This window comes from Drosophila melanogaster, chromosome 2L (genome assembly GCF_000001215.4).
Source record: "Drosophila melanogaster chromosome 2L".
In the NCBI taxonomy this organism is placed as follows: Eukaryota; Metazoa; Arthropoda; class Insecta; order Diptera; family Drosophilidae; genus Drosophila; species Drosophila melanogaster.
The window spans coordinates 7,084,734-7,109,377 of record NT_033779.5 but is presented as its reverse complement, the minus strand read 5'-3'; the positions used below and the strand labels follow the sequence as shown (position 1 = coordinate 7,109,377).

Sequence of the window (24,644 nt, the reverse complement as noted above, 5' to 3'; positions counted from 1 at the left end):
GTTTGGTGCTTGAGCACTTAAGATTCTGTTTCTAAACATTGTTTTTATGGGACTTTAAATTTTCTTCAATTTTATACATATGTATATGCATCTTATATAAAGATATCGTAGTAATTAATTGATCCAGCCCCAGGAAAATACTTGAGTATAACTTTGTGAAGATAAGTACGATTTGTAGATGGTGCGGTAACCCAAATGTGCAATTCTCATGGGATGCTGATTCAAGCCTTATCGCTGGAATTTCACCGCAGCATTTCAATCAAGCTGCATTAACGTTTAATGCTGCCCAATGGGCAGATGAGAATCCCAGTCTTCTTGGCCGTGAAGCAAAGGCCAAGTGGTCATAGATATGGGCATTAGCGCCGCATTCTTGAGGGGCTTTCCGCCGCCTCCTCGTGTCCCCCCCCCCTCGTGCCATGTGGCCCATCTTGAGCCATCGGAAACAACAACAACAACTACAATTGGGGGAGCCATTCATAAGCCTGAAGGTTAAACCGCTAAAAATCATTGACCAACATCAAAGAGCCATTGTTTTCGGCCAAAAGCAAATGGGCCAGAAATGCTAAGCCCACAAATGAAAATGAGAATGGGCCTGGACACAATACAACGCACAAATGCCATGGACGAAGATTTATGCCAATTGCTCTTGAGCACCTTGTACCGAACATACATATATAGTACTTACTTATATATATGTATGCTCAATGTGTGACTAATGAACAGGCCCTCAAACTCCAGAACGTTGGCCTTTTATTTAGCCATTCGGCCCACCCACATTTGCACAATTTACGATTTTTCGCTCCTACCGACACTGCCTATATCTTTTGTATATTTATATGTATATATTTTTTGTGTGTGTGATGCCAGAGCTATGGCCGCAGTCAGCTCATTAATTTCGCTTAACTTCACAAATTGCCAATTGTGCGCATTGGTCAACATTTTTACTTCATTCGGTCTCGCTTCCAATTCGTGGTTGACTGGGCCTGGTTTTTTTTTTTTTTTTTTTTTTGAAGCTGGTTCTGCTTTGGGCCATGGACCAGGTTGATTTCCTTTTTCCCGAGCATCGCTATATGTTCATGTCCGACAATTTCTTCTCTATTGTTCTCGCAGTTGTATTTATTGCCTTGAATGCCAATTTGTTTCATGTGCCCATTGTTCTGCACTTATGGGTCAAGGTAGAGCGATTCGAGAGCTCAGTTTGTATCTTAAATTTTAGATTGTACCAACACAACTTAAATACTTTGCAAGCGCATTGCAAGCGCATCTTGGAATGTTAAATATTTATTAGAAAATAAAGTTGCTTAAATTCCCAAGCTCAAGTTTGGCTAACAACCAATTAAGAAATTAAGCCTGGACATATTTATTTATTCTGTATAATCTTTTTTTATACTTGGGTAAGGGTATTCATCAGCCGACTTTTAGTCTCTTTAACTTGCGTTTCATTCATGTAACTGCTGTTGCTTTTTGTGCCGTCTGCATGCACATGAATTCTTAGTTTATGAACTTCAGGTGGGCCAACATATTGTTGGGTACCAACTTCTCGTTAATGTTACACCGGCATGTTACCTCAATCTGTGTTTGCCTTCCCTTCCCTGTTTGGCTGCCCTCTATGGACAATAAAAATGGTGACAAATTGTCATCACACGGCACAAATGGGGGCTTTATTAATGTGAGTGACTTTTATGGCAGCGGCACCGGTGGCGTATGCGTAATGTGGGTGGTGATATGGTGGCCAAAACATATCCCCCATATGAAAACGAACCCAAAACAAAACCATCAATTAGCATAACTAAAATGAACCCAACCCTGTTTTTTTTTCTTTCCAGGATGTGGAGAACATTTACGCACGCAATTATGTTGCGGCGAAAGTTGGCCAGAAGAAGGAGGACCAGTTGGGAACCCCCGAAGCGGTGATCAAAGCGAGACGCCTCCATGCTCAGAAGCAGAAGAGTGAACGAGGTAATCCAATCCGGTGGGACTGCCTGTGGTGAAATCTATTTAACTTAATATTTCATCCATTTACAGCTCTTGCCCACGCCCATATGAACCAGGTGCTGAAGGAGGCCACCTGCCGCATTCCCCAGAAACGTTGTCAGCTGGTCCAGCAGGATCCTTCCAAGATCTATACGCCTCACTGCACCATCCTGCATCGCTGCAGCGAGGACAGTGGTTGTTGCCCCAGCAGAAGCCAAATTTGTGCCGCCAAGAGCACCCACAACGTTGAGCTGCACTTCTTCGTGAGTTCAGAATATAAAAATACAGATTTATACTCAATCATTAATGGGTTTATAGTAATATATATAAAATATTTAAGCAGTAGCTGGCTTACAATTATTATGCTTTACCGAATTTTGTTAATAACTCAGTCTTCATTGAGTCACTTCACATTGGACCACGCCCTTGTGCCTTTGAAAATAATTTGCATTAAAATGTTGCGCTTGGCTGCAGCGAAAGCAACAACAATAATAAATGAAAAGCGATTTTCATTCTGACGCGCATTCATTGTATTTGAGCTTTAGGGTTTTTGAAAGCGAACGTGTGCGCTTTGCTCGCGTTTTGTGACTTTAAGTACCGATGCTCTGTCTCTTTTCATGCACACATGCTGCCGTCTCTTTCTGGTGAAAATACCATCGGTGGTAATCGACGTTGCTGTTGTCGTTGTGGGCGTAGGTCATGCTTGAGGGCACCATATTGCAACATAATTATATCGTTCCACCTTTATTTTCATTTTATTTTTGATCGCTGTAAGTACGTCTTTTTCCAGTGCGGTCTTTCGACTGAAATGACTTTTTAATGACGCAATGATAATTCAATTTGTTTGGTGATTTATGCCTCATGATATGATTATTGTTGCTCGTTGCTGCCCGTCATTGTTCTTGCTGACTTTTTGTTACGTAACGAGCTTTCAATACATGTTGAAATCGAGAATGTAATTAAGCATTTGTGCTTTGCTCTGGGGGGGAGAGGAAACCCATTTTTGCTTAATTTTAATATGCTACAGATTGGATTGTTGGCCATGTGATGGATGGTTGCTAATTAACGGAAACGAGCTGTGCATTCGTTTGATTCAAATGGGTTAACTACATATAAGAAGCTTAAGCATCAGGGATTATTTCCGTATCTCTAAGCCGTTCAAATTGGCTTAGGCAGCACAATGTACGTATAAGTTATCGCAACTTATTGAATAACACATTATTTTCAGCAAAAACTTTACAAATTTCAAACAAAATTCCAATATTTATCTACGGATTTCGGCAGTAAACAAAATTTATTTTCTATAAATTTCCTGCGCATTTGCTTAGTTTTCCATTACAAGCGACTTTGTAGGTAGTTGATTTTCCCCTCCATCCACTCTTTACATAAATTTCATAAATTTCACTCTTGCGGTGGCAACTTTTTTATTAGTAGCCTTCGAGGCAGTAACTACGTCCTCCGAGGATGGCTTTTAATTTTCAAATATTTATGCTGCGCTTGCCGCAAAAAGTTGCCACTTGTAAGATTTATACTCACATACTCTGAGCCAGAAGAAATACCAAAGTCTGGGGCAAATATGACCGCAAAATGCTTAAGAACAAGACAAACACGCCCACACATGAGCCATCATTGTATGGGAAAAGGGGGCGGATAAGGGAGTCAAGTTAGCTCGCCCCACTTAATTATCCAATAAAACTTGCGAGCAAGACCACACAAATTATCGTAGGGCAATTTAACATTTTCGGCACTCGAGGAAAAACCCATGGGAAGATAAGCGGAAGTAGGGAAGTATTTATAATTAATAGAAGAGCTACGAGGGTCGAAAATTTTAAAGATTTTGCGGATTTGTGAAATATGAAATTCCAAATTCAACAGATTAAAGCTTTGCTTAATCTTGAAGTAGAGCTTCAGTTTCTTCAACAAATCGTTTTAAGAAACCAGAACGCCCCACCCTTGTATGTTTGCCTAAATTGCGAATTGCAGTAAGCCAGCTTTAAAGTCGGTTTAAATATGCAAATAGTTTCGAGGAAATCCCCAAAATAAACTTGTTCCTTTTTGGCATGAGCAAACTCCATGACAAGCTCGGTGGAATCAGCCGGCAGCAAAGTGTATGCCCCCAGGGAACTCTAGTGGCCATCATTGTGGTCTTCATTCCTCTTTCCCCTACCCCTCTTCCACTTCATGCCATTTTCAGACAATTTTCCGTTCCCTTCTTGCCAGAACCATCCTTCATAAGGGACACAAAAAATATTTCCAGCCAGGAAACTAAAGCTGAAGCTATGTTTCCAAAGCTGTTGGCAGCACTAAAGCTTAAAAACACATATATGGTACAAAAAATATCAGGCACTAAAGAAGCAAAAGAAGCCCAACAACAGGATGAAGAAGCAGGACAGTCGTGCAGTTGAGGAAGCTGCAGCAGAAGTTGCAAGGAGGGAGCAACTCAGCGGTTTGTCATTGAGAGGTGTCAAGTGGCTGGCAAACACACGCAGACACACACAGCTGGAGTGCTAAAAAAGGAGATGCTGCACTGGCAGAAAATAATAGAAATATAATTTTAAAAAAATAATAATAATAAGTTTCTACATTAGTATGTTCTCTTCTTTAAAGGATATCCTATGCCTGCAGAAGATATATTTTATTGAGGAACATATTAGGCATCATATCTATATGTAACTAACATGAGTTGCCACTCATTTTTCTCCGTGTAGCATGCGGTTCGAATGGGTGGGAGTGTAAGAGCGCCAAGGAGCGATAACCAGGCTGAGGATGCAACCAACAACAGCAGCACGATAAAAAGCGTAAACATTTTAACAAAACATAATTTATGTTGCGCAAATTTTTGCATTTCGAGGAAGGTTTCCTGTAGGGGAGCGCAGGATGCTGGGGCAGTCTTCAAAGGGCATTGGCCTCCACAGCCGCCCTCCCCCTCCCCCCTGCCAACCGAGCATAGCATAACAAACTCCGGCACATGTTGTAAGAGCTGTGAGATTTATGAGGCAGTCTCCTCTCCTTTCTTCGCCTCCTGGATTCTCTTTTTCGGGTTCGATGCCCTCCACTTTCACCCAAGTCCGACAGGAGTGCGGTGGCGAGAGGGGTCGGCAGAAGAGTCGTTCGTAAAGGGGGTGCGGGGAGGGTGGCTAGAAAAGCCAAGGCAGAAATCAAAGGCCTCCCAAACGTGAAAGCCAACGCCTACGAGCAGCAATAATAAAATCCAGCACACACACCCGGCAAAAGTTTTGCTTGTTTAGCAAACCGAAGCCGAAGTAAAAGTCAATTGGCTGTCAGGCAAATGGCCAACTCCTCATCCACATGCACCCGTCATCCGTGTCCTCCATACAACAAGAAATTTTCAACCACACCATTCCTTTCATATTATATCACAATAGTGGTGCCTCGAATTCAAAGTTCATTAAAATGAGAACTAAGACTTAAAATTCATCATGTCAAATGGTCCAAAGAATTAGTGATCGTCTCATTTCAATTTTTGATAGAAAGATACCGAATGATATAAATAGATAGATAGAAAAAGGATCAATGAACCTGAAAGCTACACAATAGATTTAATTTCTTTAATATGAATATATAGAATACTTTAGAAGAAATTATCCAAGTATATGACTTCCTTATTTATTTGACAACTTATTAGGTTCGTAATGCATGTAAATTGCTTTCTTTTCTCACTGTGCACAGGCATCTGCATATGTATATGAAGTCGAAGTGAACTTCGGTGATTTAATTAATTTGCCACAAAATGTGGCCAGCTCAAGGCGTGTGCATAATAAGCTTGGGATGAGTTGAAAGCCTGGTAACGGGCGAAAAAGGTGGATTTCGGATAGGTATAAAAGACATGGAGAGGAAGGGGTTTGGGAGGGAAGGTGGAAAGAGAAAGGACTCCTTTCGTGACACTGCCTCTGCTGCCAGTTTTCGAACTGCGTAATGCAATTTTGGCACGCTAAAATGCCCGTGCCCCACCACGAGACACCCACGTGGTGCACACAGAGGGTTTCTGGGGGGGAAAAGGCGGTGGAAAATGCAAATTGCGAGCACGTAAACAGGTGGAAACAGGTGCAAGAGGCAAGCGGCAAGCGGCAGCATCCCGCAGTGCAGCAGTTAGGAAAAGCTCCTTTAATGCCACGCTGATGTGGGCGCCATGAAATGGTTGAGAAATGGTTCGAACTCAGATACCCACTTTAGAGGTATTCCAGTGTGATCGATATATTAAGTAAATAACTAATTACCTAAGTAATTTCAATTGGTTGCGCTGAGGAGTTGAGCTCTATGCTTGCAACATTTTACTCGCAGGTAAAACACTTTTGTCTCTGTATCTCTAAATCTTCAAATCCTTTATTCTTTCGAAATACCCTTCTGTTTACCATCTAAATCCTCATTTTGATGTCTTCTTGGTTGTTGAAACTTTACCAGCAGTTGATGACAGTTGCAAGTTCTGCATTCTTTGGATTTATGTAGAACTAACATGTTGGGCGGAAGTGAAGCTGAAATGGGAGAATGTCATGGTGAAGCTACATGAAGTATTTACTAATTTCCCAAAAGTTTATAGAGTCATGGATTTGGATGCCAAAGTTTGCAGTTAGCTGGAAAAATAAATGCATTTTCTTTTCACGCATATGGACTTGAAACCAGTACGTTTGCAAAAAACAAAACTTAAAAGGGATTTACCAAATAAATGTGTACTTTTTAGTTGGCTAAATTTTAAATTCCAATCTAATTGGAGCTCATAAATTCAACAACACTGCGGGACAAGTAGTTCAGGTCAATATTTCAAACAATGATTTTGAATTCCGCCCCAAAAGTAGGCAAACACTAAGTCACAGTAAATACTCAGCCTGGCCTCCTTTTCGCCTCAATTAAGTTCTCGTCCTTCGCCATTGTATCGAGTCCAAGTCACAGCGCAGGAAGCCTTTGGAAAATGCATGAATTTAGGAAAAACATTTTATGCTTACACGACACTGAGCTGAGACTTAATCGCACCAGTCGCCCAAACCTCCCACTACTCGGAAAATCCCTGGCAAACCGAGCAATAACTGACTAATTGCTCGGGTCACACACACGCACACCAACGGACACACACGCACACTCTCAAGGGAAAGGGGATGGCTACGTAAAGAGGGGGGGGGATTTGAATGCATTTTCATGCATAAAGACCCAACCTCAATTACAGAGGCCATCTTGAAAAGTGCACTACCGTTTTGAATGCACTCATAAACCATATTGTTGTGCATCACAATACACTTGCACTTATTTAAACGAATAACAAAAGAAAATTTTAAGATATTTCGAAAACTATATTGTTTCACTTCAAGTTTGAAAATATTTAAGATATAAAATTTCAAGTAAAAGCTAAAAAATCTAGTAGGGTAACGAAGGACTTTTCAGTTTTTAGTCGTGTAAAGGCTGAGATTTGCATATTTGCTAAGTAGAAGAAACAGGAGGAGCACTTTAGTGCAATTTTTGCACTATTGTGGTTTGGGCAAAGTAAAGTAACAACACCAGCACTTGGCACTTCCGTTTCCGGCAATTATTGTTGCTTTTTGTGAGGAAAAGCGCCCTCTTCTCAAGCAATTTTGTGCCTCTCTGACTGAAAAAAAAAAAACAAGAAAAAACTTTTTGGGCCTGGAAGGGGGCGGAAAAGTTTTCCAATTCGCTGCTGAGGTTGAGTTGCATTTCTATTAGCCAAAACCACACCACAAACCGTAAAAACCACACAACACGAAACGCAGCGAACCTAAGTAAAAACTCAATTTGAAGCATTTTCATAAATACCTGAAACGAACCAGTGAATTTTCCCTTTTTATGCTTTGTCAACTTATTGGGATTGTTAGTTGTTTCTGCCCTGATGCGTCCAATCAAAATTCAAATGCTTCACAGCACTCCCCATTTTCTCCAGACGTTTTTTTTTTTTTTTGGCACATTTTCCTGACATTTCCCCAGTTTCCCCCTTGCCACATACTGCTCCTTGCTAACCAAGATCTATGCGCTGGATGAGTGGCTGGCCAGGGCTTGATTAATGGCCAACTTGTTATTTTAATTAAACAAATCCAACTTAATTTATGCAATTCATACGCATTTCATCATTTTGCACTTGTCATGCAACAAGAGACCCACAATTTTGAGCGGATTCGGGCGAAGTGTAGAGGTGAGGAGTGGCAAGTGGACCACAGGCCAGCCACCAAAGTGACGACACGAGACCAATCCAATTCCAAGCCCCAGCAGCTGTAGAAGTTTTGTGGTCTGTTAATGGCTCTCGGCCAGTGGCGTTCAGTCAAATTAAAGGGGGATGCAAAAATTTTACTATAAAATATGATATATAGATAAGTACTTACTAGTAGTATGAATAAACAGTGATTCTGAGTCAAATTCCATATCAAAAATAGTGCTTACAAGGCATTAGTATGTCCATCTGTACCATCTGTTCATCTAAAATGAAACACTTTAGAGATACAATGCACATGAAATCGAAAAATCCCCCTTACAACAGCGATTCACAATCACAACATAAGCCCCTGTGGCACAGACAACTGACAACTCATTTAAGAATTACAAGAGCTATAGCAATAACCGACCGACAACTAGACATCGCAACAATGACAACAAGTTTGATGAGCAGTCAGCTTAGGAAACTGTCAACTCCCTGCTGTCAGTTAAGAAGATATATACGCTATATATGGATTCACATGGCGTTCCACATGGCAGCTCGTCATGCAGTTCGGGGGTCAATTATCCAAGCTCCGTATGCAAATAGTTAGTTGCTCGGCATAATTAAGCGAATGTGGTTTAGTTGCTTGTGAACCGCCTTATTAAGGATTTATCTATTTTCCGATTTCCCTCAGGTGAAGAGCAGTAAGCATCGCAGTGTAATCGAGAAGCGAACCTTTGTGAACCACACGGAGTGCCACTGCATCGAACGATCGACCTACAACGAGGAGACGGCCATGGCCCACTACGGCCAGTCGGTGGTGCGGGCCACCATACTGAGTTGCACCTGTCCGAAGAGCTTTGAGAAGATCCTGCAGGACGATGGGCAGTGCAGGTGCGACTGCAGCTCCGGCAACTACGACTGCGACTGGCTGAAGCGGGGCAACGAGCACTTTGCCATGAACGATCGCAAGTGAGTGGAGAACCAGACTTTTACCCATTCCCAACCTAACTATCTGATTCTCCCTCCCCCAAAAAAACAGGTGCATACAGCAAGGTCGCTGCAAGCCGCCCACGTGTGAGTTTGGATTGTACATGGACAAACACGGTCGCTGTCCCAAGCAACACGAACAGCCATCCTACAATGCCATGTCATAAGCGGGAGGAATCCCAACGTGAAGCCAGGAAAAGTATTATTTGGTCTGAAGAAAACTCAAATCTCAAACAAAGAGGAAAATCCAGAGCGATTCTTCTCTTCTGACAAGAGTAAAGGCGAAATGAGAGACGTGAATTTAGTTGCATATCCTATACAAAACAATAAGAAAGTAAAACGATGGGTCGATTAGCAAGAAGCACTTTAAAGCATTTCTAGGAGTTTTCCCTCCTTGAAATCTGTAATGTCTAGAACAGAATAATTGGAACAAATAAATCTATACATGGGTTGGGTCGGAAAACAACCAAAATGAATATTCGACAACAAGCAGAAAAAAAATAACATTTTCTACAGGTTTAAATCAAAATTAAAGTTGAGAAAACTTTTACTAAGAAAAGTATAAAACAGATTATGCATTTTCTACTTCAAAAATCGACCCAGCTGATTGTGTATTAGATTTATTAGGACTCCAATCCGAAGAGCCATTAAAGTTAGGTGCAAACAAAAATCTGTATCTTAGCAAATGGAAATAAGACTTTTTTGCGCATGTTTTACTAAGAGATAGAAAAACACATAAGCCAATATGAATTTGTAGCATTGTTCTTAAGTGTTTCAATATACAACATCCACAAATAAACCAGAATAAATTATGTGTGTGTTTTATGCGTATGCTAAATGAAATTCCAAATATATAAATTGACTGCGTTTTTAGTTTTAATTGACTAATGTTATGTTATTTAATTAGTTATTTAATTATAATAAAACGAACAAACGAAAACGAATCACTAATATTACAATTGAAATATATAAATTACCCATATAGGAGCAAATATATTGTTCATGTTATTTAAGCTAAGTTTTAACACAATTCAAACAAAAACCATCCTGGATAAGTCGCAACAAAAACAAAATTAAATTTTCATATTTAATTTCTAGTCAAATTTTCATTTTGTTTTTCCACGGCCACGAATGTTTAATCGAATGGAAATTCCGCCATTGAACTCAGCAAATCAAACGGCATTTAAAGCGGAAAACAAAAAACAGTAAACTAACCATAAATATAGCAGAATAAATGTATAAACCATATTGAACGTAAACTAGCCCACAACTTTCCTGCTTTTTTCTGCATTTGATAGTGACAACTAAACTAAACATAGGATATTTTCAAATATCGCATAAGTACATTCTGGGAAAAGCCCGATTTTAGACACAATTTCATTTTCATTCGACCCGTGCACATGCCTTAGTTTAAGTTACTTAAATAGTTCCGACACCGTATCGAGCACTGTACATATATTTTAGAAACCTACATTTAAGCGGCACACAAAAGTGAATCCGTTTGGCACGAATTATGACGCAAATTGTTTCAGAGGCAGAGAAATTATTCCCGCATTGCATAACGCATTTGCATATTAATGACATTTGCTTTATGGTTTAGTTATTAATATCAAACGGAATTTGGGGCTTTAATTATTGTGAATTCATTTACCATTTAGCCAGATACCAAATGCCGTTTAATGACCTGTGCCTCATTTCTATTTATCCTGCGTAATTACACGTTCGCCATAATTATGGAGCAATCTATTTGCTCAAGTTTAAATATTTATTGAAATTCGCAGCCCACTTTGAATAAGCAAGCATACGCATATAGGAAACGCAATCTCAATGCGACGTTGAATGTGTCATGAATATTTCAATAAATCTGTGTAATTGTTAATAGAAGCTACCACAAGATACCAAGCAGAATATACGAAACATTACATTTCAAAATGATTTTATTTACAACTCTTAGCATAAAATTTAATGTATAAAAATGAATGTAAGCGATAAGCTGAAAAACAAAACCAATACTAATAAAACAAAACATATTATTACTATGCGAAAATCCAAATAAATATGAAAGTGAACACAAAAAAAGCCCAACAATGTTATCTTAATGGCATCCACGATCGGAGGAGGTTTTCCAAATGGACGAAGTCGTTATAATTAGCAGTCTGGCGCTAAAGGAGTTGGTCAAATGTTTTACCGGCCAGGGAAAGTCACGCGAAGAAAGTGAAAACTGCAGCTAATGAATTGTAATGAGAAAGTAATTGTCAACTTAATGTGTTTTTATTCAAATGGTTGACCAACAGGGTTTACCACACTAATAAATATAAACTTAAATGCAACCAAACTACCATCTTAAAAAGTAGGTTTATTTTTGCTTGAAAGTTAAAAAACGCTGTTCACTTTGGCTGCTGAAAACTGCCGCCTGCAACCTGTGAACCCATTTTTGGAAGCCAATTTCGTGCTAATTACAGCGTCTAAGCTGAAAAGTTGCTACTAATGAAAATGCATAACAAATAGTAGCTCTGCTTTCGAACCGCTCCACCCGCCACCCAACCGCCGCCCACTTGCACCGTCGCACAGGTGTAATATTCCCACAGACACAGACGCACGTCGGAATGGGGGTGCTGGTCACATTATGATCTAAAATTTATAGAATTTGTAAGTGGGAGTGCAGCCAGCAGGGCGAACGAGGAGATAGCGCCATCTACCGACGCACGCCGCAACCGCAGCGGCGATAAGCTTGTTTCAGTTTCAACTTTTTAGTTCTGTCGCTTTGGCTATTTGATAATAAATACAGTAAATCAGAATCCAATAAATGAGATCTTTAAATCGCAAATGATTATTATATTTCCATGAATTTAATAATCTTGGAATTTCCCGACAAAGAAATGGAAATACCAAGCAAAGTACAACTAAATTTGGATTCGTAATCGATGATTGACCCAGGCGAATTGGAATTTCCTGCTTCCAAAACTATTTTTAAAATCTCATATCAGATACATAAGAAGCTCATTCGTCATGGGTGTCAAAATAGCTTAACTTTGATGTTATCTAGATTTTTGTAATTTAGGTTAAGTTCTAAAGTTTCCCAAAATATATGATTAATAATTTAGCAGTTATCAGGATCACTAGGCAGCACTTGGTGATACAGCGTGGGCCAGCTAAATGAAATTATTTAAAAGTGCAATAAATGGTGAGTCTGCCACCCGGATAATGCACCCATTGGATACGCGACCTCAAAGTGCTTTTCTCAAGGACTCGCTGTTCCAAATTGCGTTATTCATCGATTCCTGCCGGCCAAGTGAAATCACACGGAATTACAAACAACACAGGGGCAGGAAAACAGCAACAAAAATTTCCCAGCCCGCAACAAGCGATAGGCGGCAAGTGGGCGTGGCAGGGGAAATTGCAATGGCAAACGACGGAAAGGAAAAGGATCAGGCAAAATGCACGGGCACGAGCTCACAAATTAAAACCGCACACGGAAAGGATGCTACTGTTTCAGTGTGTGTGTGTGTGTGGGTAAGGGACGGGTGGTGAGGTGAAGGGATGGAGCGAAAGGAGTAGCCATGATATGCCTGCATAATTAATTCCCACCTCATACACACGCACACACACACAAACACACTGCCTGTAAGTTTCAAGTGGGTGACATACCCACTTCTTCCCACCAGGAAATGCCAGCAGCGCTTAAATTGGAGCTCTCGCACCCACACACACATACATACGTTCGCACACACAGATACAGACAAGCACAGATACAATCATACACAGATACATACAGGTGCAGTTATCATACTGAGCCGTCCGGCATTTAAGTCCTCACTAAATTGCATTTAATTTCCTGCTGAAACTTTCAACGCGATATGATCTGGCATAATGATTGCACGCCGCACGGGAAAACATATCCACATCCGCAAAATACATATATGTAATAAATAGAAAATACAAGAGTTTGTTTCTAGTATCACCCTGTAAGAAGAAATAGTACCCTGTACCCATGTAAAGATATACATATGTACATATTATTTTCTAAGAATATCTATGAGTGTAAAAACAAAATTCTGGGAAACTATACAATTTGAAATAGGTTATTCGTTCTCATTTTCCAATTGCGCCAGTAATATCTACTTTATAAGCGAATACGAAATATTTGTTTTTGAGTACAACGAAAAAAAAAATTTTAAAAATTTAGCCAAATCAGCTAGAGTAACTCTGAAAAATGGGAAAATAGCATTATTTTTTATTGTTCGATAAATTAGAGCTATAGCTTTTGGCTCGTCCAATGACTGAATATTTCAACTTTAGCAGAACATATTCAAATATTTTAAACTATCGCTAAGTTCATCGCCCTTTCAGGGAATATAGGCTTCACATAAGGGATTATCGCCATTTCTACCTTTCAACCATTTTTATTTGCCCACAGATTTGTGAACCCATTCATTCTGTAAACACAAGTTTTATTGTAGGTTTTGTACTTATTTATGAATGCGCAAATTTCGCACGGTCTTCCAGTTTTTATTGCATTTTGTTTCATTTTGACCAAACAGAAATGTGCAAACATTTACAAAGCATTAAGCATTAATGCAATATTCAAATTTGAATTTATGCGCCGATTTTAATTGCAAGAAAAAAGCGCTTATGCGTAAATTGCAACTAACCGAAACTAATTTTAACATTTCCACCCTGCAGTTTTAATGACGGTTAATTGTTGTTTGTGGCCGCAGTTAATAATCGTAACTTTATTTTTTGGGTAATTTAGACGGACTCATTGATTATGTACTATTTGGATTAAAACGCATGTCTAAGCTTATGATGCTGGCATTTTTAATATAAATTAACAATTTTATGAATACATTCAGTGATACAATTCGACGCAAAATATGTTTCAGCCATTTGAAGTACAACTTCAGGTCAATAGATATTTTTTTATTTCCGAAAAGAGGTATGAATGCAATAAATTTATTTTTAATTCAAACTAGATGAATCTTGTTCTTGAATCCCGAAATTTGGCATTCTTATATACTATGTACTTAGACCTTCAGCATTCTCGACCTTGACTCATGGTGTTTTCCAAGAACTCGGGCGATTGTTAGGAACTTGGAATCGTGCCGGGTTATTCCACATCGACCTTAGGCCCATAAATACCATCGACCCCAGTGGCCGGGCACGCGTTACACATCAAAAGGCGCACACACAGAGGCTGCTCCATAAAGGACCGCGATTATCCTCGCAGGGGGGGGGGGGTGAGGTGGGATGGGCGTAGTGCTCGTAAAAAACATTTATGCGCTCGAGCTGCAGAAGATACAAATGTATCTTGATATGAGACACTGTAATGGGTTACGCATGTGGAACATGTTCGTAAAAAAGAGGTGAAACTGACTGAACGGAGGGAAAGGTAAAAGTCAAACGAGCTGGAATATGAAAAGAATTTCATAAAAATTTCATAACAACCGAAAGAAAAGTTGTTGTTTGGTCATTCAGTGCACTGAAATAAATCAACCAATCATTAGTCACTTCGTTCAAGGCGAATTTTCCGACCTCTGCGAAATTTTTAAGTAAACACCTCACTTGACGCTGCGCTGCACCAGCAATTTGGCAGCTGTGCGGAATCCGAAAACAAAGGAATCGAACTCCAATTCTCCGAGATGCCAACAACGACTGGTAACGTTGCTAATCTTGTGCTCATCTTTATGGTCCCGACGCTCTTGGACTTGTTTTCCATACTTCCCTCTAACGGGGGGTATGACATGTAATGCAAAGCAGTTTTATTATATAAATGTTACTTATTTACTTTGGTGACTCAAAAATGTGTGCTTAAGCTTAAGCCATTTAAGCTTTAAATTACTCATAAAATTACAACGTAATTAATATAACTATTAAACTAAATATTACTCATGCTTACATATACGTTTTACTCTGCATTTTTCAGGGTATTCAGCTCTTCTTCCTACCAAGTTTTCTCAGCCTACTTATGATATGTGTGTGTGTGTGTGTAGGGGGAGCATTTGAGCCAAGTTAAGTTATTGGCCAAGTTTGTGCTGCCGCTGCTGTTGCTTTGCTCGCCTGTTTGCATATTAGTCACAGAACAGAAACGCAAACAACTTGACGCCTTGAAAAGGGAGCGAAGAAGAAGGGTAGAGTGGCGAGAAAGAGATGGCTGGGAACAACACCAAATTGAGTATTAAACGAAAGAAATGATGTCGAGCCTGAACATCTGAGGCTATTAGAATTAATCAAAGGGATTTGTTGGCACCGCAGGCGATAAAGAGGAAAATGCGCGAAAGAGAGACGTGATACCAATCGGAAAGAGATGGCAGAGACCAAGAGAAAAAGACGGCAGCAATGATGATATTCGTTCGGCACAAGATGCACAGAAGGCTTCGCGAATTCTGCGGTTAGTTGGTAATAAATTTTTGGCTTATTGATATTTATTATTAGCCCCGGAAATTGTTTGCCACCATTTGGCTTGTATATCGCTTCGATAATGTTCCACTTGGGAATCGTTGCAGCGAGCTCTTCTTCTTCGCAAAGGGGCGCTGGCCCCTTCAAGGGGGCGTGTCAGCGGTTATGTTTGCTCTTGGGCCTTTGGCCTGATCATAATTGATTAGCTGCTTGGTTAGCTTCGTGTTGTTCAATGTTAGCTCGACTCAATTACACTTAAGCGGAGATTAAGTATGTTGACCAAATATGCAAGGCAGTAAATATCGAATGTGTTTTGGTTGAGAAATGAGATGGAGAAGTGATTTGCAAAGTGAAACATTTTTTATGCAGAAAGGAACCAATATCTTATACACTGCAAATGTACAAGTTCATGTTCAAATGTTTTATTACAGGTATAAAATCTTAATGAATTCAGTTTGATAATTTGTTTCACTACAGTCTCATTTATTCTATATATCAGAGAAGAACTCTTCACCACCTTTCAGCTCTTTTCGCACTTTAATATGTAGACCCTTCATTCTACCACTGAACCAAGCCCACATTTTCCTCGCCAAGACATAGAAATAAAAGTTTTCGGCTCTTCTTGCGAAATGGTTCAACATTTTCCACCTTTTCAAGGCGCGCTTTTCACAGTTGACATAACGAAAGGTGGAAAATGCATAAAGGAAAAGAAAAGGTGATGGAAAATAGGAGGAGAGGAGCAGGGGAATTGCCATTGACGCATTGCTTCAATTAACATAAAATGTGCATATGCAAACACACAGTTATACACAGAAAGAATGCTTCTGGAATTTAGGATCGGCCTAAAAATGTATTTAAATCTATAGTAACACATTTATATTTTATAAACTTACAATTAGTATTCAAGCAGTAAGTGTTTCTTATAAGATACATATAAAATTAGCTTTCAATTTAGCTTGGTAAGTTCAATCTTATTCGATTTTCCTCTTAGTGTGTTAGTATGTATATTAGCGCTTTTTATTACCACCTTTTAAGTTTTGCATATGTGCGCCAGTGCTCAGTTTACTTCCTTTATGAAAACCATTTCACACTGACTGCAAAAACTCTTCGCCAGACCCAGTCGACATCTTTTGGTAGCCCATGCCCCTCGAACCCTTCTCTGCACTCCATCATGCAGCATTTTCCCAGCTCCTGCTCCCCTTTTCCCAGGGTCGGAAAACCACTTGAAAAGACTTCCCACGAACTTTCTAATGCACCGTCGTCTCTGGCTGACACCCAAGAAAAAGGGGGCGGAAAATCGGGGGGGACTTGAGGATTGTAGCTAATGGCACGCCTCTTAATCATTTAACAACCTTTCGCCCCATTTTCCTTTTCATGACACCCACATATCGCCTGCAGGGTGAAGGGTAGCGGAGTGCGGAGGGCGGGTAGGGATCCTTGGTTCATTGAACGATTTTGAGTCAGTTTTGTAGGCAGATTTCGATCGCAACACTGCTAGATGGGAAAGCCAATGGCCAATTATTAAGATCTACCCACAACATCGACACCGAACGCGAACGACCCAAACGGCCCCCGCAAAAGCGTCAAAAGTCGGCTCAATTAACATGCCATCTTGGCCACGCCTTTCGATACCCTGGCTAAAATAGCTACAAGTTCCTAGACTAGGAATGCACATCAGCCGTAGATCAAAAGTGTAATTTTTCACCATTATTTTTACGGATAGATGATTGCCATATTCGTTGTGGGAATGCACACACATAGATATTCCGGGGTATCAATCGATTCGATCACATATTTCTTATCGTTTTGCTTAGCAATTGATTTCCATTTCATTTGAGGCCACAGACCGATTCGCAAATGAAGAGTCTTACACCGCAATCGTCGCAGTCGTCAAGTTGGTAATAAAAATTATTATTTTGCAATTTAATTGCCAGCCGCACAACGCCCCAAAGGCCAAGACTCGCATCCAGCAGACTTTGGCATCGATTTGGTCATGAATGTGAGTACCCACAATCTTGGCTCCACCGACAATATCCATATTATTTCCCATATCCCCCTAACCAACCATTTGGCTGATCTGTGCCTGTCTGATGCAATCTCCTGACCATTGGCGCTTGTGTCTTGGCCTCGCGATTTGCGATCTTTTGGCCCCTTGTCATTTATCGGATTTGAATTGAAAGCCTGTAAATAACACGATGAAAAACCGAAAATCGAAATTGAAATTCGGCATCGTTGCAGATTTAATTGAATCTCGTCGCATGTGTGGGCCCGCAGGCAGAATGTGTATCTCATGATATCCCAGGTCAAAACCTTTTTGTCTGGCCCACATTTTTTGGCTAAATATGTGAAATATATTCCAGACTTGCAGTCGATGGCTGCTTACCAAACCAAGAGAACCAAAAGTTCGAAGCCCCATAAGAGACGCATTTTATGGAAATAATTATTTGGCATTTAATTATTCACATATTTGTGAACCTAACAAACAGTAGGGTAATTCCCCAGATCAATTGATTCACGAAATTGGAATATTCGGTTGCTGTGACTCATAGCAAGGAGCACTTGACTAACCGAAAGAAAGAATCCATTGGAATGACTCAACACACGGAAGCGGGGCATCGAAAGTGTCGCCCTTTTAAGAGATGAAACCCAGCAATTTTCCATATCCACAGCTAAGGCCAGCTGACTAGCAACGGAAAGGTATAGGGCTATAAAAACAATCATAACTCTTTGTTTGTGTGTGAATTATATTTCAAATAAAAATATTTAAATATTTATAAATTTCATACTTTATGTTTCACTGTATACAACATTGTGGTTTCTACTGTAGCTATGAAAGCCGCAAATAAAACTGGAATGCTGGAAGTCGAGATGACGTAAGGGTACCCGCAATTCTGTCAAATGTCAGGGTCTGCACCCCACATCTTTCTGTGGGCAAACACATCACGCTGTAGCCATTGAGCACCTACCCCCCGGACCCCACCCCAACAGGCCACCCTTCGCCCACAATCCGCAGAAACCCACAGCCCGGGGGGGTAATAAAGATCCAAAGAGACAGGAGTTGCGGGGAAAACCCTTCTGTGGAAAGACAAATCACATAAGCAAATTGGTTTACAATAACCAACCACAAACGGAGGAACACATGTGAAGTTGGCGGCTACATGGGGCTTAAGGGGGTGGTGTTTACTGGAGAAAGGGGAAAACGGGCGGTGTGTGTGTGGGATGGGACAAAGAAAAACCGATTGCAGACACAAATATCACAAATTTAGCAAGCAATTTGCATAAAACTCATATTTTGGTGCTGCTACTTCCAGCTATACGAGTATTTCTGTTGTACCTTCTTTCTAGTTATCCCGTTTTTTCGTTTTTTTTTTTTTGCAAATTTTTCTTACATATTTTTTACAGACGCCCTGGGCGACAAAAAGAAAACTTAACAATTTGTATGCAGAATGCAATGGCAACAAAAATGTATGCAAAAATCCGTTGAGATTTCGTAATCCAAAGTGGTGGCCACATATGCAAATGTGGTAACCGAATGTTAACCGCTGAGGTCAACCGGTAATAGACAGAGCACCCCACCACCTTCTTGACCTCTTGCAATTAAGCTACACGACTTGGTCGCATTTTCCAACACCCAAATATCTCGTTAGGCAATCATCAAATTTTGAATCGAGCGCACTCAACAATCAAATGCGACTAATTAAGGGGGGGGTTGGGGCGGGTGGATTTGGCGCAGGTCATCAACTGTCGTGTGTCTCTTTAATCAATCAAAATGCAGTCCGTTTCGGTTTTCAGTTTCCAATTTTTGAACTCACCATGTGCCCGAAATTATTTTCGAACGTGCCGAGCGACGCGTTGTCCACCAAAAACCAAATATCCATTGCAGTCGGCGGTTTCCCCCGGGAATACCTCTATTTACTCGCCGGAAAAACAGTCCACGTGCTTATCGGCATGGTCGGCAAATAAGAGGAGCTGGTAGCCACCAGCAGTGGAAAGTCGAAAAGTCAGAGTGCCGCACACACAGAACGACACAGAGACAATGGAAAATCAGAGGATGACTGAAGAAGGGATGGGATGCGAGCGACGCATTTTGAAGGCCGCGGTATGAGATCATTGTTTGACTCACGTGCACAGCGTTCAGTTTTGAGTTAAACAACTCATTCTGAGCACCTCAGAAGTGGATCCAAAAATTCGAATAAATGCGAGGAAAAGAAATACCCTTTCATATCATAAATAGAAGATTTACTTGCTTATCGCTTCTATATTAGAATTTTCCATACAAGGATTCCTAAAGATACCATTTTCTTAATGTTAAGGGAACTATTTTTATGGAATGTTCATTAAAAATACGCATACCCCACACAAGTGTAGGGAATTTTTTACTCTCCTCAAAAGACCCCACGCAACGATGCGTTGAGCTTGAACTTTGCGGTTGGAAAAAAATGTAAATAAAAGATTTTCCTCCTCCGATAAGGAAAAAAGTCGGACACAATCAAAGCATATCTTGCGGCGTCCGGCGGAGGAAAAAAAAGGCAATTACTGGATCCCACTTCTGAAGAGAAGTTCACTCGCGGCATATTGGGGAAACAAACAAACAAACATATCATGGCAAACAAAGGTCACACACAGCTGAACTTTATTGTGCGAGAGGAAAGGAACATTCTGGGGACTTATGCAAAAGACATTAAACTAAACGAAAATTACATATAAATAGTGAACAAAATACTTAAACGTTTGCTATCTCATTTCTTCATTCGATTTTTATGAGTATACATTTAGGATGCATTAGAAGATTTTCAAAAAATTACGGAAAATACAGAAAACATCATAAAGAAAGTGTAGCTTGAGATCTCTTTGAGTCCGTAATCTAGAAAACAATCTTTGTGCATTTGGTGATGTATTTGCAATTTGATCACTAGAGAACTTTGAACTTGCAGCTGACCAGCTGAGAAATAGAAAGCGAAACCAAAAGATAACTCTATAGGCGAGTTTCTCGACTATAAGATACCCATTACAGCCAGTGGCAGTGTGACAAATAAATTTTAAAGATATTTCTGGACTGTTGACTTTTGTGTTCAAGCTTTCTCAACTTTCTGCCTTTTATAGTTTCTGATATCTGGACAGACAGACATTCGGAAAGATCCTGATCAAGCATATATATAGTTTATGTGGTCGGAAGCGCTTACTCCTATCTGTTACATACTTTTTAATCAATCTTGTATCCCCTTTCACTGTCCGAGTAAAGGGTATTGTAAAGGGGGAAAAATCCGAATTGACCCAATTGAAAACTGCAAATTCCCTTGGCATTAATCATCAAATGCAAAGCAGCCAAGAATAAAGGAGGCATAAAATATACACAAAATGCAGACACTTGTTGCCTCCCCCAAAAGAAAATGCTGTTGGGAAAATTGCCAGGGCGAGGAAAATGGTAAAACTGACGTCGAGCAACTGTCGCCAAATTGGTTTTGGCTTGGCGCCCCCGAAGAAAAGGAAATATATATATATATATATACACGCATATGAGAAAATAAAAACATTAGCACAGTTCGGGATGTTTTATATACCCAGCATATGCCGCAAAACCAAAAGACACCAAAGTGCCCGCAAAATGTGGCAGAAAATATGTAGTTTATGTGGTTTGCGATTCCATCTACAGATAGCACTTTGGGTGCCCTATAATAGTGTGAAGAGTATTAAAATTCGCAATATAAAACCATATAAGAGTGGACTTGGAGGTTTCAAGACATGAAAAGATGCAACATGAGTCATGCTATGTTGAACTGTTGACAATTTGAAATATAATTATAGTATAAAGTAGCTTGAATTGATCGATGTTAATATTCAAAATTTGAAACTGAAAAGCCTGCATCTCTTAATTTCGCAACTAAAATCGCAGCCCAAAGCAATCAAGAATTAGTTCTAGCCACTGTGCGATATACTTTCTTTTTGGCCGGAAGACATAAGCCAAATAAACACTTGCGCTGGCTGCCAAAAGAAAGCCGAGCAATTAATATCAATGGAGAGCCCACGCACAGAAAGCCGCAGAAATGGCATAAAAAGTGGCCGCAAGAACGGCCGGCAAATAATGTTGTCGTAAAAAATAAACCACAAAGGGGATGGGCCGCCGCCTTGCATCATCGCCAATTGCCAGACGCTATAAAAAATAGCTTTGCAACTTGTGGCGCGATGTCACGCCCCCTTCGCGCTACATACATATGTATGTATATGTCTATATATATATATATATATATATATCGCACATAGCGGGTACACATGTCTCATCGACTTCGTCATGGCCTTTATTTTTAGGTTGCTGCCTGCCGCCGTCATGTCTCGTTTTTCGTTTCGATTCTCTGCCAAATTATTTGAACGCTGCGTTTGATTTACTTGCAAATTTGCTGGCACAGTTTCCCGATTTCAGTAGGCCAACCAAGTCAACAGCCAGCTGGCCGAAACGGCTGCGAATTGGCCTTCTTTATCGCCACCTTTTGAGCCGCATAAAACAGCAAACAGGCAACCAGGCAATTTGTCGTGGCCACAATCTATTAAGCTCTGTCGTAGAGCATAAATATCGCGGCTCTTCTGGAGCTCTGATAATTTGTTTATTGTTTATGGGAATGGGAAGTTTTGCCACTTTATCTGAAACATGCTCTACGGAGTAAAAAGAAGAATTAAAGAATTATGTAGGTGCTATTGGCATAAAAGAATGCTGGCGAGACAAGCTATTTTATATACTGCCTTTGGGCGAATCACTTGGAGAATTCTATCTATATTTCAAACTGAAACTTTATATAAGTGCACATAGATTTGGAAGTACATATGTATCTTCAAGTCAATTGTTCACAAAGATCTAATATCTTGCTGGATTGTCATACAAAGAAATACCCATTTATGTATGACGTCAAGCAAATATTCTGTAATTTTTCCAAGGGCAGCGAGCAAAGTGCAAATCATGGGGATTAGCTTTCCCAAATATTCACACGTCCCAGGGCGAAAGATCTCGATGGAGCCATAAAAGGCATTTACAGATATTTGGTCTAGACAAGCAACAGCCACAAAGACAGACCAGACACATTTTTCACTTTCACTAATTGTCAATTCTGTAGCTCCATTGAAGGAAAACAAAACCGCAGACTGAAAACTGAAAACTACAAACAACAAATTGAAAACTGGAACTTGAAAGGGGGAAAAATGGGGGTCTGAGTGATAAGTAAGCGATCGCTTTTCTCAGCGCCCTCGCCAGATGATCCAGATATTATAGTATCTGGCACTTTCAAGAGCGGTATTTAGAGCTCGAATTCAGAATGAAGTTTGGTTGAGTCATTAGTGAATCACCGCATATTCTTAAGTTGTTAGAGAATTCTCGGCTGCATGGTTTTATAGTGCCTATTATGTATGATATTGAACGAAAAATCGTACGTCTATTTGTGGGGCCATTATTTAGTGATATCATCAGAAATACAGACAAAGACAGGATGTAGATAAGCTCGACGTACGCGATTAGCAGATTTCTTTGTTAGAATATAGCAGCTTTTTAGTTTTAACTTATACAATAACCATATATATACAATTAATATCAAACTGATGGGTTTGATCTCTAGTAAGACTACAGGAAGTAGAAAACAGCGATATGAAAATTTATCAAAATTTGTTTGCACAGACGGAGGTGACGAACTAAAAATTCAGATCAGGCGACACATATGCAAATTCCCGATCGTGGGTGTCTACAAGAAAACTCGAAAGTCGGGAATGTTGTGGGGGGCCAAACATTTCGGGGCGGCGTAGTGGGGAAGTGGGTGCAGAGGACTGCGGCATAGACGGTCGCATGCATATTTACGCTTGGTGTTGAGTGAAAAGAGAGTAGACAGCTACAAAACCAAAAAAAAAAAAAAAATTCTTCGGACCTATTAAAGATTATTGGCCTGGTGCGAAGTTAGCTACGCCCACGAACCACGCCCACTTGTGGCAGGGCGGGAGCATTCGAGTGTTGCACAACAATGTGTGAACAAGGAATGCATGCCTATGATGACGATCTCAGAATACCCTAACAAAATCCTAACCGATCATTCAGTGATCTTTATAATGTTATCATTACTTATAGTTTTTAGTTATTGAACATTGTTTGGAATTCGTTTCATGTACCTTAACTTACACCTTGTTTCAATGCTTAAGTTTGCACTTCAATCCAACATATTTTCTGCCTTAATTAGACAGACTGATATGCCCAAAACGAAAGGGCATTCAAGTGTTTGTTTTGTGGTCCGGCTTGATGTTTTATCGGAAAAAGGGGTAAAAAGTTTTTGTCAGCCCGACTGATTGACGGTAGCGCTGAAAGCTGTTGTCCATCATCAAAACCAGAGAACTGAGAATGGAGTAGAAATGCCCCCAGTCTCAAAAAAGAATTCCCGACTCAGAATTTCCGAATGAAAACTCAGTCCGTGGATGCAGATCTGCTTGATTGCCACGCTCACTTGACATATGTATATGATTAATAAGATTTATGGGCTATTAGCAGAACCAGCCAGTGGCCATAAATAAGACAAATCCGCGAGGATTCCAGTCCTCAACGGCAAACGTGTTGACAGGCGGAGCAAGATCTGAATGACCAGCTGAATCACATCGTTACGAAATCGAAAAAACTCCAGCTTAAAGTCTGTCTTATCAATAGACATTCCCCTTATTTGCCTGCAAATGAGGCATTTATGTTCGCCACCACAGCCAAGTGGCTAATCACTTCTATTTATAAAGTGTACCTAGATAGGCTGGAAAAATAATATAGTATGTTAATTACACATTGGAATTGAAAACTCTGTTACCATTAACATTAACATAACCATTAACATAAAATCATGATTAGCGTCCTAAAGCAAACAATTGATATCCCTTAGTTACTCAGCTAAGAGAAGTAAGTGGTACTACAATATAATTGCTCATAACATATTTAAATGACTCTATTGGAAATTTCTCCACACCAACATTTAGGGAAACAAGGACGAACAACCGGGCAACGGACCATAATATAAATTTACAGGTATGTAATGTATGCAACTACTTTAATTGGTATAAATACGATAAGTATTCAGATCATAAGTAGATCAGTAGATAAGTAGATGTCGCGATGACGTCACTATGG

General features: G+C 40.0%; 1 protein-coding gene and 1 long non-coding RNA gene across 5 annotated transcripts in view, besides 1 other annotated feature; one reads left to right on the top strand and one right to left on the bottom strand.

Annotated features, from left to right (window-relative positions):
• The window catches only part of Pvf3 (PDGF- and VEGF-related factor 3), a 59,508-nt gene extending 48,318 nt beyond the window's left edge, over positions 1-11,190 (top strand). For 2 of the 4 annotated variants that reach the window (NM_001298777.1, NM_001103638.3), the window contains 4 exons: positions 1,827-1,959; positions 2,026-2,237; positions 8,823-9,100; positions 9,171-11,190. In NM_001298777.1, coding sequence (NP_001285706.1) covers positions 1,827-1,959; positions 2,026-2,237; positions 8,823-9,100; positions 9,171-9,285 — 738 coding nt within the window. In that variant the 3' untranslated portion in view covers positions 9,286-11,190. The remainder of the gene's footprint in view (positions 1-1,826; positions 1,960-2,025; positions 2,238-8,822; positions 9,101-9,170) is intronic. The other 2 variants (NM_001103637.3, NM_001103639.4) reach the window with 1 other exon arrangement.
• A 2,939-nt stretch (positions 11,191-14,129) lies between these two features.
• Positions 14,130-14,863, bottom strand: lncRNA:CR46196 (long non-coding RNA:CR46196). The gene is made up of 2 exons (NR_133068.1): positions 14,676-14,863; positions 14,130-14,404 (listed from the first exon to the last, which is right to left on the bottom strand). It is a non-coding gene; the product is annotated as a long non-coding RNA:CR46196 (long non-coding RNA).
• Positions 14,864-20,594: 5,731 nt separating this feature from the next.
• Positions 20,595-20,732: a mobile genetic element.
• Positions 20,733-24,644: the final 3,912 nt, after the last annotated feature.